Genomic DNA, 17,588 nt, shown 5'->3' on the forward strand with positions numbered 1-17,588 from the left:
GTGCCAGCATGTTTTCTAGTTTAATAACATTCTGACAGCAGAACGTAAAACTGTCTTATAGTGGAGGTGGTTACGAACTTACCGAAAAAGCTTCACTTTCAAGACATCAATATAGTCTAGGCTCATAGAAACAAACGTTAGTTGACCTATTGGGACGGGGAGATTCTGTCAATTTTTTTTGCCACTGCTATACAGGATATCACAGCAAGCAGTTTGTGTCTATTCATGAAGTCTGTGCCAGGGGTGCTCGCATGTGATTGGTACATTGTTCGTGAAAATTCGACCTTGAAACTTTTATTCAATTTTTACTGTTAAACAATGAAATGATAATGATAACTGAGAAATCACAGAATTGTCCATCATTTTATCAATCCAACGACATATTGATTATTGTAATCCATCATGTGGTTACATCAGCATTACCGTTTGAAATCTTTCATTCCAACGTTACACCTTGGTTTTAGTTTCCGCAGAATGTATCTCGATATAGTGCGGTTAGACGTAGTCCTACGTCAAAAAACGTATTTCAAAAATTAAAACATTAATTACTTTTCATCCGTAGAAGATATTTTCGAAATTTAGCAACCAAAAGTTGCGTCTTTTTAAGTTCTAAAAGTTGTCCGAACTCAACTTTACTGAGAAATTTGAAATAAAAATAATAGAGCAAAAAACTGTTTTTTCAGAGCCATCCTAAGCAGAATTCCTCTAATTCAGTCAATCCAAGAGCTACAAAAAAGTAGTCTTCTACAAAATTGCCTAATATTAAGTGTTCTACAACTTTGCCAAAGATAGTTCAACATTTTTTTCACAAATAAGAATTTTAGTTGTTATATTTTGCAGGTTTAAGGACCACCCTAATTTTCATTCAAGTGTGTATATAGACCTATATATAAGAAGCAACTTCTCCATCGAAAACCCCATGTCCGCCTAAATTGTCGTTCTGTACCACTGTGCACTGGCTGCAAGCATGGGAAAGTTCACTCACTAGCAATATCTCATGCAAATGTGTTCTTTGATTTATCGGTTATCGTTCAACTATTTCCACTTGCGTACAAGTTTTCCATAGAAACGCTGCTGATTGTTTTTCGCTTCTAACAGTTCCGAATACCATAGAAGGAGACTGAATGATTCAAACACGATAGTATTTATTGTATCCAAGTTCACTTGCACTCAACATTATCGCGGGAAGCTTTGAGATATTATCGCCAGTGATACAAAACTATGAATCCAAATGAACGTTAGATTGCGTTCAATTGTTTGCTTGCCGGAGCAAATAAATATCATCAATGCTTACGGAAATTGTAGCATGATGCATTAGCATCTGATACTTGAAATCACCAAGAATCATCGTGGTATATCACGGTGAAAGCACGATGTGGAGTAGCCGAATTACGCCTACAAGCAACCAACATTTGAAAGAATCATTGCGATCGCTTGAGTGCAATCATTTACGATTCTTTCGTGAAACACTCGCTATATGTTGCTCGCTCCGCCTAAAGCAGGCAATACCGAAACAAAATCATCAAAGAAAGCTACCATATATTTCCTTTGCTCTAAGTTGTGTCTTGCAAGCTTGAGAATGTGTAACTTTCAATAGCGATGATTTGCTAGGATAGAAAGCTTATAAATAGCACGTTCAGAAATGATACCCGAATGATTGTTATGCGATACGAGTTTTTCCATCCTTGACTGGCTGTCTATCTCACTGTTCTGAAAAAATAAATTTTTCATATTAGATATATTGTGGTACACTCCGCGTTACTTTTTACGCAATACAGTTCGTTCCATCACCAGTGATAGTCCCTCTTATTATTTTTTTTTTTGTAAGATTTGGACCACTGCGACCATTATTTTGATCTTTTGTGGTACCTCTTATACTTTGCATTTTCATATTTCTTCTAGGTAAATTAATCACTAAATCGTTTATTCTGAAAGAAGCGCAATAAAATAGGGGAGAACCGTACAAGAAGCACCAGTTGGGTAAGATGGCCCATGCTATTATTTCCCCAAAATACTTACACATGTGGCTCTTTATGACAAAATTCTTCGCTTTTCTCATAAAAACCCAGCTTCTCTACAGTTCTCATATAAAACAGTGTGCCATAATGACTAAAATACTCAACATGTAATTATTCATGAATTTTATTTAAGCTTTTATGATTAACTGACTAGTAAATAATACAAAAAACTATGGTTCCCCTAACCTTTAAGCTTTTGGAGTTTATAATACTATGAGTATTTCAAATTATTTCACTAACATTCGTCAACTTTCACCTAAAAACAATCAAAATTAAAATTGGGGCAGAATGCACTATGAATGGCTTGCAGGAGATTGCTTGACAACTTAGAGCATGTTCCATTATTTTTGATTTTACTTTCGAGACTTCAAGCGCTTCTCACTTCGCGTGCTGATTTCTGCTAGTGGCATATTAGCCGCCTGCTTTGGAACATACTGACCTTTGTTGTGGTGCGTTTTGGTCACGGGCTTGTTTGGCGGCAATGGTAATTTTTACCAAAAAAGACATTAAAATCGAGTATTCAATAATATACTTTGTCATAAACATACAATAAATAGATCCTACAATCATCCTACACGTTCAATATCGCTTTGAAATGATTTGAAGCGCTGTAAATCGCGAAAATGCTTAACTGGTGCGTTTTGTACAATCCTCCCCTACATAGAAACTTTTCCAAATAAAGTGTATCACTAAAACCAAATTTGAGGAGGCTATTGATTTAAAGCACGGAATCGGCAAAATAAAACACTGTGCACTGCTATCATTAGTTAGATATATTGTGGTATACTCCGCGTTACTTTTTACGCAATACAGTTCGTTCCATCACCGAGGGTATCAGTGATAGTCCCCCTTATACTTTGCATTTCACTCCAAGAAGGTATGACTTCTTCGATGAAGTTCCTTACTTTCATTAGTTCAGCAGACCATATCTCGTTGGGCGTAAGAACGCCTTCTCCGAAATTTTTTTGGCCTTTGGGGCAACACGTTTTTCGATTTTGTCCACAAGTATAATTTTTCTCATCGATGAACTTCAAGTGGAATATTCTACGACATTTTATTGACTCGTTCTAAAGTTATTACTCTCGATGTGACGCTACTTCTATTATTTAGGCTACCTTGGAAAAAGCGAACTTTAGTTTTGATTAAGCATTGCTCTTCGATAGCAAAAAATATTGTTCAACCGGAGCAATGGCTTGATAAGTACTACGAAGAAGAAGCATCTGCTTCAGCTAATTCAACCGTAAAGTATTGGTTTGCTCAATTTTGTCGTGACCGCAGCTTACGTTCAGGAAGTCTAAATGTGGGCGCAAAGTAAAACTGACATCTAAAAAAAACGCGTAGGTCACACAGTTCATGAATATATAATACACATGAACTGTGTGCACGATGAGTGCCACGTTTCTTAACAGTTTTAATCAATCACTGCGATTCAATACCGTACAATTCAGTTGTGAATTATTGAATCGATTGGACGTTGAAATCAAAGTGAAGCGACCGCGTATGACGAAGTGCAAGGTGCTCTTTCACCAAGCAAACACTCCTGCTCATTCTGTTCGCGAAACGATCGATAATTTGAATGATTCGTGCTATAATTTGGTTTCCCTGTCTCTTTATTCGCCAGACTTGACCCGAAATGTTAGAAGACCGCTACAGTTAGAGCAATACTCTGGAGATTGTGTCGGAGAATAAAATGTTTTTTTCATAAAAATTTTGTTTTTTTCGTTAGTAGGCTAAAGACTTTTTGGCCTATGTAAAACTGTTTGTTCGGGGGTCACACAACTAATTTTGTTTATCCAAGTTACATATAGAAGGTGTTGATGGAACTATGACTCCACCGTGCATGTAGAACAGACAGGAGTCACTTGGACAGATTTCGCTATAATTTAACTACACGTATTAAAATCATTGATAATCATAACTTTATCACTACTCCTTTCAGGTATCATCACAGTTCCGGCTGGCGGTGGCGGAACTTTCCTTGGAGGCTATCTAGTCAAAAAGCTGAATCTCAGCTGTTCGGGAATCATTCGCTTTTGTTTGTTCGCGACAATATTTGCTGCCCTATTCACGATCTGTTTCTTCCTGTCCTGTCCGAATCTAACGTTCGCCGGTGTCACAGCACCTTATTTTCCCCAGGAAAATCTGTACACACCGGTGGCACGATCGACTGAATTATTTGTGCTACCGAAAACACTGGACAACGCATGCAACAGCAAATGCTCGTGCAGCAAAATGAACTACGAACCGATTTGCGGTGCAGATGGGGTTATGTACTATTCTCCCTGCCACGCGGGATGCGCCGCTGAAGTGAACCTGGAAAACACGAAGGTCTATAAGGAGTGTGCCTGTATCAACGCTACGTTCGGGCCGAATGAACCGTACAGGAGCTACGACGCGGTGAACACGATGTGCGACTCGCAGTGCGACCACCTGTGGATGTTCGTTGGTTTGTGTTTCCTGGTGATGTTTTTCACCTTTTTGGCCACGATGCCGGCTCTCTCGGCCACGCTGCGTTGCGTTCACGACGACCAGCGTTCATTTGCACTCGGAATACAGTGGATCAAGGTGCGGGTGTTGGGCACGATTCCGGCACCGATGATTTTCGGTCGGCTAATCGACGAAACGTGCATCCTGTGGCAAGAATCATGCGATGGTCACGGTGCTTGTTTAGTGTATGATAACGCGTCTATGAGCAAGTGAGTCATAGTATTGTTGATAATTCTGCGATAAAACTCTAAATTCATTTTTGTTGTGTTTTCAGGTATATGCTGCTGCTGGCACTAGTTGGAAAAGCGTGCTCCGTTATATTTTTCTTCGGCGCTTGGTTCTACTATATTCCTCCGAAAGCAATACACAATGGTGGGGATGACGAAGCACGTGGAAAGCAACAGGTTAACGGCGAGTCCATACACGTGGAAAAATACTGAAAAACGGTTAATCGAATTTCTCTGTTTATTTATCTGCTCAAATTGCGACATCGTTCGTGTATGTATGCGTGTCTAATGTTCATTATCACTCAAACCCAGTACCAGTCATTCCAGTTCATTAGATAATAGGTAACCTAGCCGTAGCAGTTTTTTAAAAATTTGTACGAAATAATATTAAGCGCCAAAATAACTTCACATTCTAGAAAATGTGTGATAAACTCTCAGATAACGTAGATTTGATATACGACAAAGTAGATGATTTTGTTACTCAGCTTTCAATTGAAGGAATTTGTTAGCTTGACCCGAATCATGTAGACTGAAAACCTTAGTTTATTACATTAATCTATGATTAATTGTGTGTTTATATTGTATAAAGCTTGGCTGCATAATATCTTCAAGGTTCTGTTGAACAATGAACGAACATAAAGTATGCTAAAACAAATAAAATTGATTTTTGGTTCCAAATATTACGACTGAATCTCTAGCAACAACGTCTCAGAACTCATAGAGAATTGTTACCGAAAACGTGGAGGCACTGTATATTTAGTAATTTCGTTGGCATTCGTAATCGCAATTATAGCAAATATTTGTTTATGATATCTGAATCAATTTTCTTCGAATTTTGCTTTCTAGGATAGAGAAAGGAAAACATAATCCTTATAATTACAAAGTGTGCATTTTACTTTATGATTAACATAAACATTTTGTAACAATTTTTCAACAAAGTGTAAGTATTTTTTCTCATGTACGAATAGACAGTGAATTAAAAAAAGATCTGATTTGTTTCCTCGCCGAAAAATCCCATCTCCCTGAAAGTTAAAAATGACTTGACCCAAAAATACGGAACGGTATATGTAGGATCGCACGCCAATCTGAATCGAAGTTTTGATAGTATTACGCTAACTTACGAGTTCTGAATACTTAGTTTTAGTCTATGTTGAACCGCTTACTATGTTATATCTAACTACGTAGTTTTGTATATCATAAGATCTATGCAATATGCTTCATATTAGTTGTGGAAGGAGATGGGGAAGTGCACAATTCAACTTTTCATTCAGTAATCCAGATTGTGGAGCGTTAGTCAACTACCTTCTATTTAGATGATACACAGGAGTCTGATAATAAATAATTACTAACATTGTGTCAGGTGGGGTTCGAATCTTTAAACGCTTCATATGTATATTATAACATTTTTTGTGCTGCAATACTGATTAATGAATGTAGATTTAGTTAAGAAAGACACCCAATAAAGTATTTGTCGGTAGTAGAGTTACCAATCATTCGCTAAAATTGCTGTTTTACTGTACCGAAATAAATGGCGATGTTCCGCGAGTGACGCGACTGAGTTTTTTCTATCTTTATGCTGGTGTTATTTGGAATTTGTACTCTTCATACGGACGTTAACGATGTCTCAGAAACCGCTCAACTGATTGGAATACCGTGAGTTACGGTTGAATAGTATCTAGAGGACCACTAAGAATATGTTTTCTTTAATGGCTGCCTTATTTTTCTTGTATGGACTTGCTCACTGCGACCAGAAATCGTTTATCTATTGTTAGATATGCCCGGGTGTCTGCTGTATCTCGCACTTCTATTATTGAGAAGTGGCATGTTTATTATTTATCCGTGTGTTTTAACCTTCTTTTTACAAGCTTACTACTCTACTATACCGATTCTCGTTTGTCATGCCAAATGTGGTCAATAATAATTTCCTGCAGAAGTTTCGTTGGGTGTCCTTCTGGGCAGTTTTAATATAAAAGGGACTTATTTTGTTGGAAAGAAGTCACACCAAGGGATTTCAGAATTCAGCGTAAAGGAAGGTTGAATTGTGGGGGAGAGCCGACGAATAAACCTTTATTTAAATACTTTTTGACATCGAATGACCTGACACAGCTTTTCTAATGGATTGTTACTAAACAATGATTGCTTAGTAAATAAATAGTAAAGTTTGTATGAGCTTTGTCAATCGTCGTCGAACTTGCAAGGTAGATCTGATATATCTGGGTTTTGTTAGATTTCAGATTTTCCAGATATGTGTCAAAAAACCGGGGTCAGTGTCTTGGGTTTAAAAGTGACGTCTAGAGTTGATTTCAGCCTCTGGACATCATCTTTATTCCGGAAATACCCTTATTATGTGGTATTTCGCCATTTAAGGCTGACGGAGAGATGTAACTATGGAGTTCGTAATTGTGCCTGGGGTCGATTTATCGAGGTATCTGTGTATACTATACACAGTTTTTAGTACTATACACTGTATAGTACTCAAATTAACTAGTATTTGGTCATATTTGTCTGTTTTCCAGAATCTGGAAGCCACCATCTTGAACTCGAATGGCATCTAGTTTTGTTTTCCGCTTTCTGAGCATACTTCTGGTTCCTCGAATATACATATTAAGTAGGATTTATTCGCTTTTAACTGTTTTCCGAAAACCAGCAGTCATTACACTTAATTTAAAAATGACGTCTGGGGTATTCGACCAAAAACCGGAAGTTACCATCTTGGAATCCCAAATGGTGTCTGCCTATCATTCCGGTTCCGGAAATACCTCTACAATTTTTCAATGGCGCAATAGTTGGGTGTACGCCTACCTGATGTTCCAATCGATTACAAGATTGAAAGAAATCCGTTACAAACTAACTGCGCTATAAGCATTTGAAATTGGAAAATTTTCGTGGCGTTCTCGATGTTTAGATTTTTATTTTACACCCCAATCTTAGCATGTTGCCGTTACCAACCAAGAATGATATTAGACGAAGCAAATATTTGCTAATTTTTCGTTTATCGGTTGCCAAAAAAAGAAAATGGACAAAAATTGTCGATTTTTCATGGGTTTACCCTCGTATAGTGGTATGAAGGTACAATGCTAGTCTAACAAGCCAGTCGTCACTGTGAGTGTCAGTAAGATCATAGTGCTAGCCCCGCAATTGTCCTGTTCACTAAACAGTTGGCTGCGAAGCCTGTGTATAATAAACAGAAGTCGAGTTCCGAATCGGAGTGTAGCACCAAGGTTTTGGTTTTTACCTTCACATGCCCGGTAGTCCCGTCCACTGGTCTCGGATTTGCAGATAGTTACCCAGTGGCAACGTCTGAATAAGATGGTCAAGTCACTTTTCCTGGCGAGTCGCTACGTGGCGGTGGTAATGGATGACTAAACCTATCTTATCCTGGATAGGTACCACAAAAGATTAAAATAATGATCGCAGTGGTTCAAATCTTATAAAAAAAATTCTGATCCTGGATGGTAACGAATGTTAGGGCATTTAGTATTTTACTTCCCCCACGATGGAAGTACCCTGGATGGAAACGATTAACAGGGCACTTCGTATTTTACCTCCCCCACGAAGGAAGTGAGCACCGAGGTGAAGTTTATTTCACATACCAAGTTCCTCAAGAAGGTGCGGCTGTGGTTGACAATCAGCGAGAAAGGGATGTCGAAGTTGGTCTTCTTTCGCTCCGGGCTGGCCGTGAACGGGGAAATTTATAGTTTAAAGTGCCTACCAGAAGTTGCGCCGTTCATCAAGAAATACCATAAGAGTGAAGACACGGTGTTCTGGCCAGATTTGGCGTCGGCCCACTACTCGAAGCGATCGTTGGAGGAGATGGAGCGGCTGAATATCGATGTGGTACCGAAGTCGGCGAATCCACCCAACGTCTCCCAGCTGCGTCCCATCGAAAATTTCTGGGCAAACATAAAGCGCAAGATCTATACCAAAAGTTTTGGCGCGAAAACGGAGGAGAAAATAATAAAAAAAACGAAGAAAGAGCCTAAAAACATGCCTACACGGATGTTTTCGTCCGCCATGGCGAATGTTCCGGTTAACTGCCGGAAGGCCGCTCGGAAAGGCGTAGATTTTTTTTTGCAAATAAGATAATATAATTAGGGTTTGCAATCCCGGGAACGATTTCCCGGGAATTGCCTTTTCCCGGGATTCCCGGATCCCGGAAATAGGAATATTGATTCCCGGGATCCCGGGATTCCCGAGCTCCTCGGAAAATTTTCCATACAATATTGCAACAAAACTAAATATCGTATCAAAACACGAAACTTACGTCGTAGAAGTGTAGAGCAGCTTAATAGTGTGCATTATACGAAGCAAATATTTGCTTGAAACGACAATCAATATTTGCTTGCCGTGTAGTAACAAATTATTTGCTTAATTTATTTGTCAAAAATATATGCTGTCTTATTCGGTAAACGATAAATTAAGAAATATTTTCTTCGTCTCATGTCTTTTTTTGCTAGTGAGTTTTCTACTAAGCGGATAGTTGCTTGATTTTTTTTTGTTTATTGACAAAAAATTTTGAAACCTGTAAATTGATAAAAAAATTGAAACCAGTAAATCAATGCGACCAGAAATAAATAAATTAAAAAAACTCAGTCAGTGTAACTTGGGTCGTGGCCGCGATTTCACATTAATCACGAAGGCATTCAAATGCTCTATAATCTGGCTGCCAAACACTCAGCTTTATCTTCAAAAAACTAAAAGCATTAGACTCTTCAGTTTCTAATGAAATGTAGCAAGAGCTGGAATCGGTGATTTAGAAGTATTTTAGAAATCAGACACCAGCGGTGATTCAGCGATCTTAAGCAAAGTTTTACAGAAGGGAACTACATTATTTGGGCCTAACGAAAAATTGTCAGCGGAGCTGAGGCGATTGATAGACGATTGTTCAAGAATTCCTGGAGTGAACTTGAATAAATTTTGTTCTTCAATTGACAATTAAATTGTAAACGATTGTTTGAAACTTTTTATTAATAAACTTTATTCGAAATCTCATTTTTGCTAAGGATTTTTTCCTTTCCCGGTTCCCGGGAATTCCCGGGAAATGAGATTTTTCATTCCCGTTTACCGGGAAATCTATTCTCGGGAATATTGCAAACCCTAAATACAATTACCATCAATGGGAAATTTATCCAAGTCAATTATCTGTCTTAGTATTTTTTTATCACCATTTGAAAAAAGTCCATTTTTTTACCGAAAACGTTATTAGTTAAATTATTGATGATAACACTGCCCGTCAAAAGCAAAAAAAGTGTTGCCCTTAGGGTCAAATTTAACCATTATTCCTGTGAATTTTGATGCCTCTAGTTTGGTTAGAAGTGCGTCAAAAGACCGCATAGCAATGGCTCACCGGGTTAGTCGCTTCTACGTTGGCTTACGGGAGAACAAATTTGAGTCTCTGGAAAAGTTGTCTATGCTATGGACCCCAAAATTCACAGGAGTGGTTATAAAGTTTTAATCTTTCATTTTTCTCAGCTTGTATTCTAGGGCAAAAACTGTGTTTACCAGTGGTATATTTAAATATTACACGGAGTTGCTGCAGGCGATTGCTTCAAAGACTTATGAAATATTGCTTACGCATTTTTGTCAGGTTTTTGAATATTTTGGAATAAATATAAGTTCCACTTTTGGTTGGGCGAACGTGCGATTTTGACTGCTAAAAATAAAAATGACTCCGTTAAGAAACAAGATGATATTTTGTGGCATAAACTCCTAATATACATATCTGAGTGTGCCTATATTTGTATGTATGTATGTATGTCTAAGAAAATATAACGAATGATAAGAATTTTTCTACTGCTGTAAAAAAGAGTAGATGTACTTCACGTCAACTTTTCGAATGCGTCTTCTGATTCTAACAATGAACTGTTTACAGTTTGTTGCTCTCCGGTTATTTATGTACACCAAGAAACTAAAAATCTCCAAGAAATCGTGGATTGAGTAACACTGAAACAGATTCGTTGGGTTGCGTATTTTAGGTGTAAATGGGGTCGAACGGTTATTCAGGAACGTTTGTGTTTTTTTGACGTAGGGGTTCATTCTTATATTTCTCTCGCATCTTATGAAACTCGCATCTTATGTTTCATATATCATCATCTATAGCGATGTAAAAATCGATACATATGTATGTTTATGGCTCATACATCATTCAATTCCTGTATTTTATCAGATTTGTTATTAGCATCAACAGTACGACATAATATGTTATAATAGTTATCATTTAAACATCCAACAAGTCCGAATTTAATTCAAAATCAATATCATTCAACCAACAACGTGCACGTTTCCCATACACAGATATCGCAAAAATGTGCCCTGCTGCTTTGTAAACGCAGAAGCGAAAATGGCGGAACTAGAAAAAGTTGTATAGTTGTATGCGCTTACAATGTCACACCTCGCGGAAGATATTTAAGAACTGTTGCTGATGTTTCTGCTTTAGAAACCAGATTAGAAATGAACGCCCGCCACATATCTGTACTGCTTTTATGCATGAAAAGAATCTTGAAATTATGTTTCCCCACAAACATTGCAAGTGAGAAAAGAAAAAGTGAGCGTTAGATTTCATGCATGAAAGCAGTACAGACATGCGGCGTGGGCTCATTTCCAATCTGGTTCTTAAAGCAGAAGCATCAGCAGCATTAGAGGATGGATATGAGCAAAAAGCAGCAGCAGATGCGGACGTTGGAAGTAGGCGGCAGGGGTAGCGGGTGGTACAAAACAGCTCGCGCAGGATTAAGGTGCAGTTGGTGGGAGCAGATGGCGGGAGAAGCGAAAGGCAATCGGTTCGGATTGTGCCTGATTTGTTTTTGGGTTCATTTCTTGTGCGGCAGAAAAGACAAAGTGAATGGTAGCTACTGTGAAGGTAGCAAGAAAAATGCTCATTAACTACTAACTGAAACGGAATTCGGTTTTTATTAAATGATGAGGGGGTAGTTGCTCCAATGCAAAAACTGTCATTATCAGGACGAACAAATCTGTAATTGAATAGTTAATGATTTTTTCTCTTTTTAAACACATACAAAAGTGGAAAAAGTGTAGCGAAATCAGCGTTGTGAATTTCCTTTTGTATTTTCATTACTAAGAAACCTTCGATTTTTTTCAAAGTTTTATTCTCAGCAAAATACGCCATATTTTGATTGAAATCGGATAATGTTTCTAGGTATATAAAGTGAGCACGCAGTGGCTTTGCGGCTCATTCACTAAGTTTGAAGCGAATGAGACTGAAGAATTATTTTTATTCCGAAGGCTGGTGAATATGAAAATTTCATTTTGAAATGTTGAAGTACTTGCGTGTGAAGTACATAAATAACTGCCGAGAGTGTCTGCTCCTGATTATTACTATTATTATTACTGCTCCTGTTGAAATAGCATTTGCGATGACTACCAAAGCGGTGATGATTTGAAACCAATTACTTTTGCAATTATCAATTAAGGACGTTGTAATTTTAGGTTTCTACCCTCTTGCTCACTGTGTTGTGTGTTAATGAATAATAGCTACTCCTTGTCCTACGTCAATAATGCGGTATTGTGTCAGATATAACCTTTTACTTTTTTGACGTAATGTGATGAGGCTTTATCTGGCCAAAATACGTTTTTCTATTACTTTAACTGATTCCGCCTACCTTTGCGAAATATTGTTGAGGCTTGCTGGATATTACACACCGTCGAAACCGGAATTTTGCTGCTTTTAAAATGGCTTACCGTGAACTTTTTGGCGAGATTTTTATGCAGTTCATAGAGCTGTAAAATGCGCTTGCACAATGCTTTTTCGTTTGACACCATTTTAAACAAGACTGAGCATTAGACTGGGACATGGTTATATGGGAAAAAAGCGATGGTGTTATTATTTCGCTCCCATGCACTGTTCGTGTTCCTTATGGGTCCTATGACAACTGTGTAACTTTTCAGATCGATCGGTGAAACGACCGATTTGCGCCATAACAACCATAACAACTGTGTAACTTTTCAGATCGATCGGTGAAACGTCCGATTTGCGCCCGATTTTTAAAGTTTCCATACGATTTTATATGGGAAAAACCACTTTTTCAAAACTTTTTCTATAGAGATGTCCAGTTGGCTCTCTAAAAGATATCAATACAAGATATTTATAGGAAATTTTCCTGGGAAAAATTCTTCTCAAGACCGCAAGCCGCTACCTTACTTGTGAAAAAAGATATTCAGCCCAGACTGATTGAATATCTGACGAACGGCTCACCATTGAATTTTACTAGCAATACTGCTGCAGCATGCTGCTGTTGCAAATTCAACCATGTGATGAGAAATAATATTGCTTAAATTTATCTTGGAAACTTCCCCGCAAAAATCACACTTTGGAAAATAATTCCACGCGAAATTGTTTCTCATCCTCTCAAGCAAGTTTGCAATAACAGCATGCTGTAGCAGTGTTGCTGGAAAAATTTAATGGTGAGCCGTCCGTCAGACATTCAATCAGTTTTGGGTGAATAGCTGTTTCTACAAGCATCGTAGCGCCTTACGGTCTTCAGAAGAGTTTTTTCCAGGAAAATTTCCTACAAATATCATGTATTGATATTTTTTTAAGAGCCAACTTGACATCTCTAGAGAATAAGTATTGAAAAAGTGGATTTTCCCATATAAAATCGTATGGAAACTTTAAAAATCGGGCGCAAATCGGACGTTTCACCGATCGATCTGAAAAGTTACACAGTTGTTATGGGACCCATAAGGAACACGAAAAGTGCATAAGAGCTAACATTTATTTTTTGTCCCACCCTACTGAGCATGCATAGAGAGGGGAGAGAGCTTACATATAAGGTAATGTATAATGACGGAAAATGTACCGTGATCGGAGCAATTTCTCAACTTCTCCTGATACTCTTCAGAAAGTTTCATTGAGATTGTTTGAGTATTTCCATTAGTAAAAAAAATTAAAAAAAGAATCCTTTTTCGAACACAATATTTCCTTACAATTACTATTATGCCTTCACTGCTTGCAAGACAATGGAATCAAATATTCAAGGATTGCAGTATATTTTTCGTGAAAAGCTTCTATAAAATTTTAAATTCTATGTAACAAACACTTTTTGTGTAAAGTATTTGCTTAGAATCATTGGTGGAATGCGAAAGCCTGTTTTGTATCATGATCGGAACAGCATTGAATCATAATCGGAACAGCTTACTTCTGCAACTTCGCTCCTTCACTTTGCATGTGCTTGATATAATGATGAATTTCACGTAGGTTAAATTTATGGAAAAGTTATCGATAGAAAAACTTTTTCTTCTTGAGAGTGCCCATTTTGGTACTCTAAGAATAGTTTTAGACAGTTGAATTATCTACCTAAAAATGCTGGACTTCAATAGAATCTGAAATAAAATGGCTGTTTATGAGACATATTTTGTTCAGGTCATGATTCACCCTGCCACAATAATACAATTTGTATGATTAGATAGAATGGTATATTTGAATCAGTTCACATCGGATTAGCTATAAGTTATTGTTTCTGTAAACTAGACAGATGGATTGTTTCGATGAGCGAAAATTGTTCATGATTAAATGCGATAGCATCAGGAGAAGTTGAGAAACTGTTCCGATCATGGTACATTTTCGGACTATTCCTATTATGCTATGATACATTGCCTTATATGTAAGCTCTCTCCCCTCTCTATGCATGCTCAGTCTTGTTCAAAATATAGTCAAAAGAAAATTAGATGAAAATGTGACATGAAAATTTATGTACCATGAAACTAGTCTAATTTGTTCCGATCACACTGGTAAACATAGGTTTGACCCTAAAGCTCAAACTGGAAAAATGAAAAATTATAGCTTCCTAACAATTGCTGTAAACTCTGGTGCCCCTAGAACAGATAACTTTTTCAAAGACTTTAAGAGTTTTCTCGTAAACATAAAGCTAAAGCGACGAACTCTGACGCACTTTGCCGCACTTATGCGTACACTAGGAGCTAAATAATTCACAACAATGATTAAAAAACTATCATTTACCAAACATATTTCTTATGTCTCTCTGTTTGTTGTTGAATAAGAAAACCTCTAAGAGATCCAATATTTTAGTTGTCGCCTGTTATTAATGTTCGCATCGTTTCACAACCACTGGACCGATTTAAATAAACTCAACGGCAAATGAAAGATATTCCGATGAAATCAGATAATCGGTCCTGGAAATATGAATGCAACAAATATCAATTTGGGTCCGAAACTACAAAACTAATCTAACGCCATCTGTTTAAACTAAAACATTCTGGTTCAAACTAAAACTACAAAAGAAAATGCAGTGACGTTAAATCGCATGATTACAAGGTGAAAACGAGACATAAATTGCTAATTGCCAAATTCATTGCTTAAAATGTTTATTGTGTGGCATATGACGCCGTCTTTTTGAAATTATTTGTCAACCAAATTCAGATGTTCCAATTTGGGCAATAAAAAGTCACGGATCATGGATCGATATCGTTCGCGTTGACGGTAAACGGCCCAATGAATCCACCAGACCCATAAATCACACTAAACTGTTGCGAGCCGATGGTTTAATGCCCAACAGGGTAAAATTGGTGCGAAATTTGGTAATAATACACTTTATTGTGGTTTTACTAGGTTGATTATGACTGACGAAACACATTTTATACAGAGCACGAACTTTGATAACAAATTGCTACGCTACGATTCTCAATCGCTCTTCGTTTGTTCAGTATACTGAAGATTTTCACCTAAAAAAGTCCTGAAAATCACCGTTTATGTTAGTTTATTCAGACTGGAGGTCTGAATGTAAACCTTTCAACGATCAACTCAAATTTTTCTTCCTCCATAATTTCGCTATTCACCACTTGGAGGCAGCAACAGGCGCACGATGTTCTAAAACCATAATCCCAGTTGCACAACCACTCGTTATGTACTTACCACCGGTTGTAAATGTCAAGTTATGCTAAAATTTGCTCACGCACACTTTGGCACGGGTTCTCTCCGCCCTCCGCCTCTCTCAACACGTACAGCAACTGAAACAGCTGACGGGAACATTCGTCGTGCTTGTATGCAAGCCAGAGCATGTTTTGATGCTGGCTTTAGCTATGATCTGCTATGCTGCCTTCGGTCACTTTTACTGGTGATGAGGGGGCAAATAATGTTTGATTGCGATACTCTCTCTCACGACACGTTTCGGTGTGTTCGTGTGCTTCTCACTCTGCTCGTCGTTGTTTGGGTTTTGGGTTGAAAAGCACGGAAAGCACAGCACCAGCAGCAGCAGCAGCCATGATCGCCATTCACTGCTCGATTCGCTGTCAGTTGTTGACGAGGAGAGTTAGAAGAAAGTGCTGCTAAGTACGGTTCTATGTTGAATCAGTGGCCAGGTGCAATTATTTGTCTTGTGTGTTTTATTGTAGTGAAAAAAATGACTATGCTTTATTAGTGCTAGTTTCGTTAATCTGAGCAAATTTTAAATATAGGCTAATGTCGGCTAATGTCCGTGCAACAACCCAAATCTAGTGCGGTGAAATGTAAGTTATTGCACGGGAAAATCTGGGGAAAATTGAACTATTACGAAAGAGCTCCGCAAAGGGCAACCTAAATAGTGCAAGTAAAAAGAAATGCTTTCATTACATGAGAAGTTTTGTTCGTTTGAGATGTGTGGAAAAGTCGAACTGATCTCGGTAGAAGGCTGCCAGCGAATAAAAATTTCTTTGTTGTCGCAGTTGGTCTGTTGTTTGTGTTTTATTTTCTTCTCGCTTCCGGAAGTTCTTATAAACATTATTGATTTGTGCAGTGTGTACATGTTTGTAGTGTTCTACTTGCGTAAAGGCTTCTACTGATGTGGTTTGGACACACTTTAGATGTACATGTTTTTTTTTCATACCACGATGAGATGTGCTGGCTTTAACTTTTATTGTTGTTAAGATCGTTTGCTGTTATTGACTTAAAATATTTTTTATGATTATCAGGATGTACTATTTGTATGTTTCAAGCTTGAACTCATTAAACTAATGAGAAATCGATGTTATTATAGCTGATGCATTTTGAATTTTGCTCGACGGAAGCTTACATTCACCAGATTAAAGCAGACTAAGAAGGTGGAAAACTTGGAATCTGTAGCACTAGACCAGTACCAGCGACAGAATGTCTATATGTAATCGCAAAAGTGACGTTGTTTTGAATGTTATTTCTGGAAATTTTATTCCATTGTCAATTGTGATTTTCGAAATAATAGTTTGAAGATATGTAAAATATTTTATAACAGCTTTGTTCTGTGATTATTGAACAAACTTGGCATTAGTTTGGCATTATCCAATATAGAAAACATTATAAAGGAATACGTATTTGAATGCAAAACAATTCTTTAGTCGATGAAAGCCAAATGTCGTGGAATAAAATGTCTACGCCATTGTTTGTCTACTGACCTTGAAACGAAAGTTCTAAGGCTGTGCAAGTTCAGTAGCTAATAAATCATAATTAAGTTTGGCAATCTTCACATTAGATTTACATTGATTTGTTTCAGCCTTCGCATTACCTTCAAGTTTTTCGACTTGCGTCGTTTATGTGACCCACAGTTGCTCACATGTTTCACCGTTTTGTGTTGGTGAAATCGACGGGAAAAGGCAGCAGCTTTGTGTTCCTGTCTGTCTGTTTTCGTATTGGACGGAAGAACTCCGTTACTGAATGGATTCGGCCTTCACCGAGTTCAGTATTGCGCTGGCTTGCTTTATTTTGTTTAGTGGCAGCACAGCACTAGATTAAGAAACAGTCCATCGCAAACCAGCTGAATTATTTACCGAAGTGGGTTGTATGCGGTCGGTTGTGTCACCGAGTGTGGGCTGGTGTGAAAGGGGGTGGTCAAATCCGGTATGACGCTGTTTTCAATCCTGCTCTAGTTAATTT

General features: G+C 37.8%; 2 protein-coding genes across 4 annotated transcripts in view; both read left to right on the forward strand.

Moving 5' to 3' along the window:
- Positions 1 to 6,214, forward strand: part of LOC129731740 (solute carrier organic anion transporter family member 4A1) — a 67,721-nt gene extending 61,507 nt beyond the window's left edge. The window contains exons 6-7 of the mRNA XM_055691984.1: positions 3,958 to 4,714; positions 4,780 to 6,214. Of these exons, the coding sequence (XP_055547959.1) occupies positions 3,958 to 4,714; positions 4,780 to 4,945 (923 nt within the window). The 3' untranslated portion in view covers positions 4,946 to 6,214. The remainder of the gene's footprint in view (positions 1 to 3,957; positions 4,715 to 4,779) is intronic.
- A 9,767-nt stretch (positions 6,215 to 15,981) lies between these two features.
- Positions 15,982 to 17,588, forward strand: part of LOC129727354 (solute carrier organic anion transporter family member 5A1) — a 142,476-nt gene continuing 140,869 nt past the window's right edge. The window contains exon 1 of one of the 3 annotated variants that reach the window (XM_055685115.1): positions 15,982 to 16,213. The gene's annotated coding sequence lies outside the window, so the exon portion shown is untranslated. Of the gene's footprint in view, positions 16,214 to 17,408; positions 17,553 to 17,588 lie in introns of those variants that run through there. The other 2 variants (XM_055685117.1, XM_055685116.1) reach the window with 2 other exon arrangements.

This window comes from Wyeomyia smithii, chromosome 3 (genome assembly GCF_029784165.1).
Source record: "Wyeomyia smithii strain HCP4-BCI-WySm-NY-G18 chromosome 3, ASM2978416v1, whole genome shotgun sequence".
Taxonomy (NCBI): domain Eukaryota; kingdom Metazoa; phylum Arthropoda; class Insecta; order Diptera; family Culicidae; genus Wyeomyia; species Wyeomyia smithii.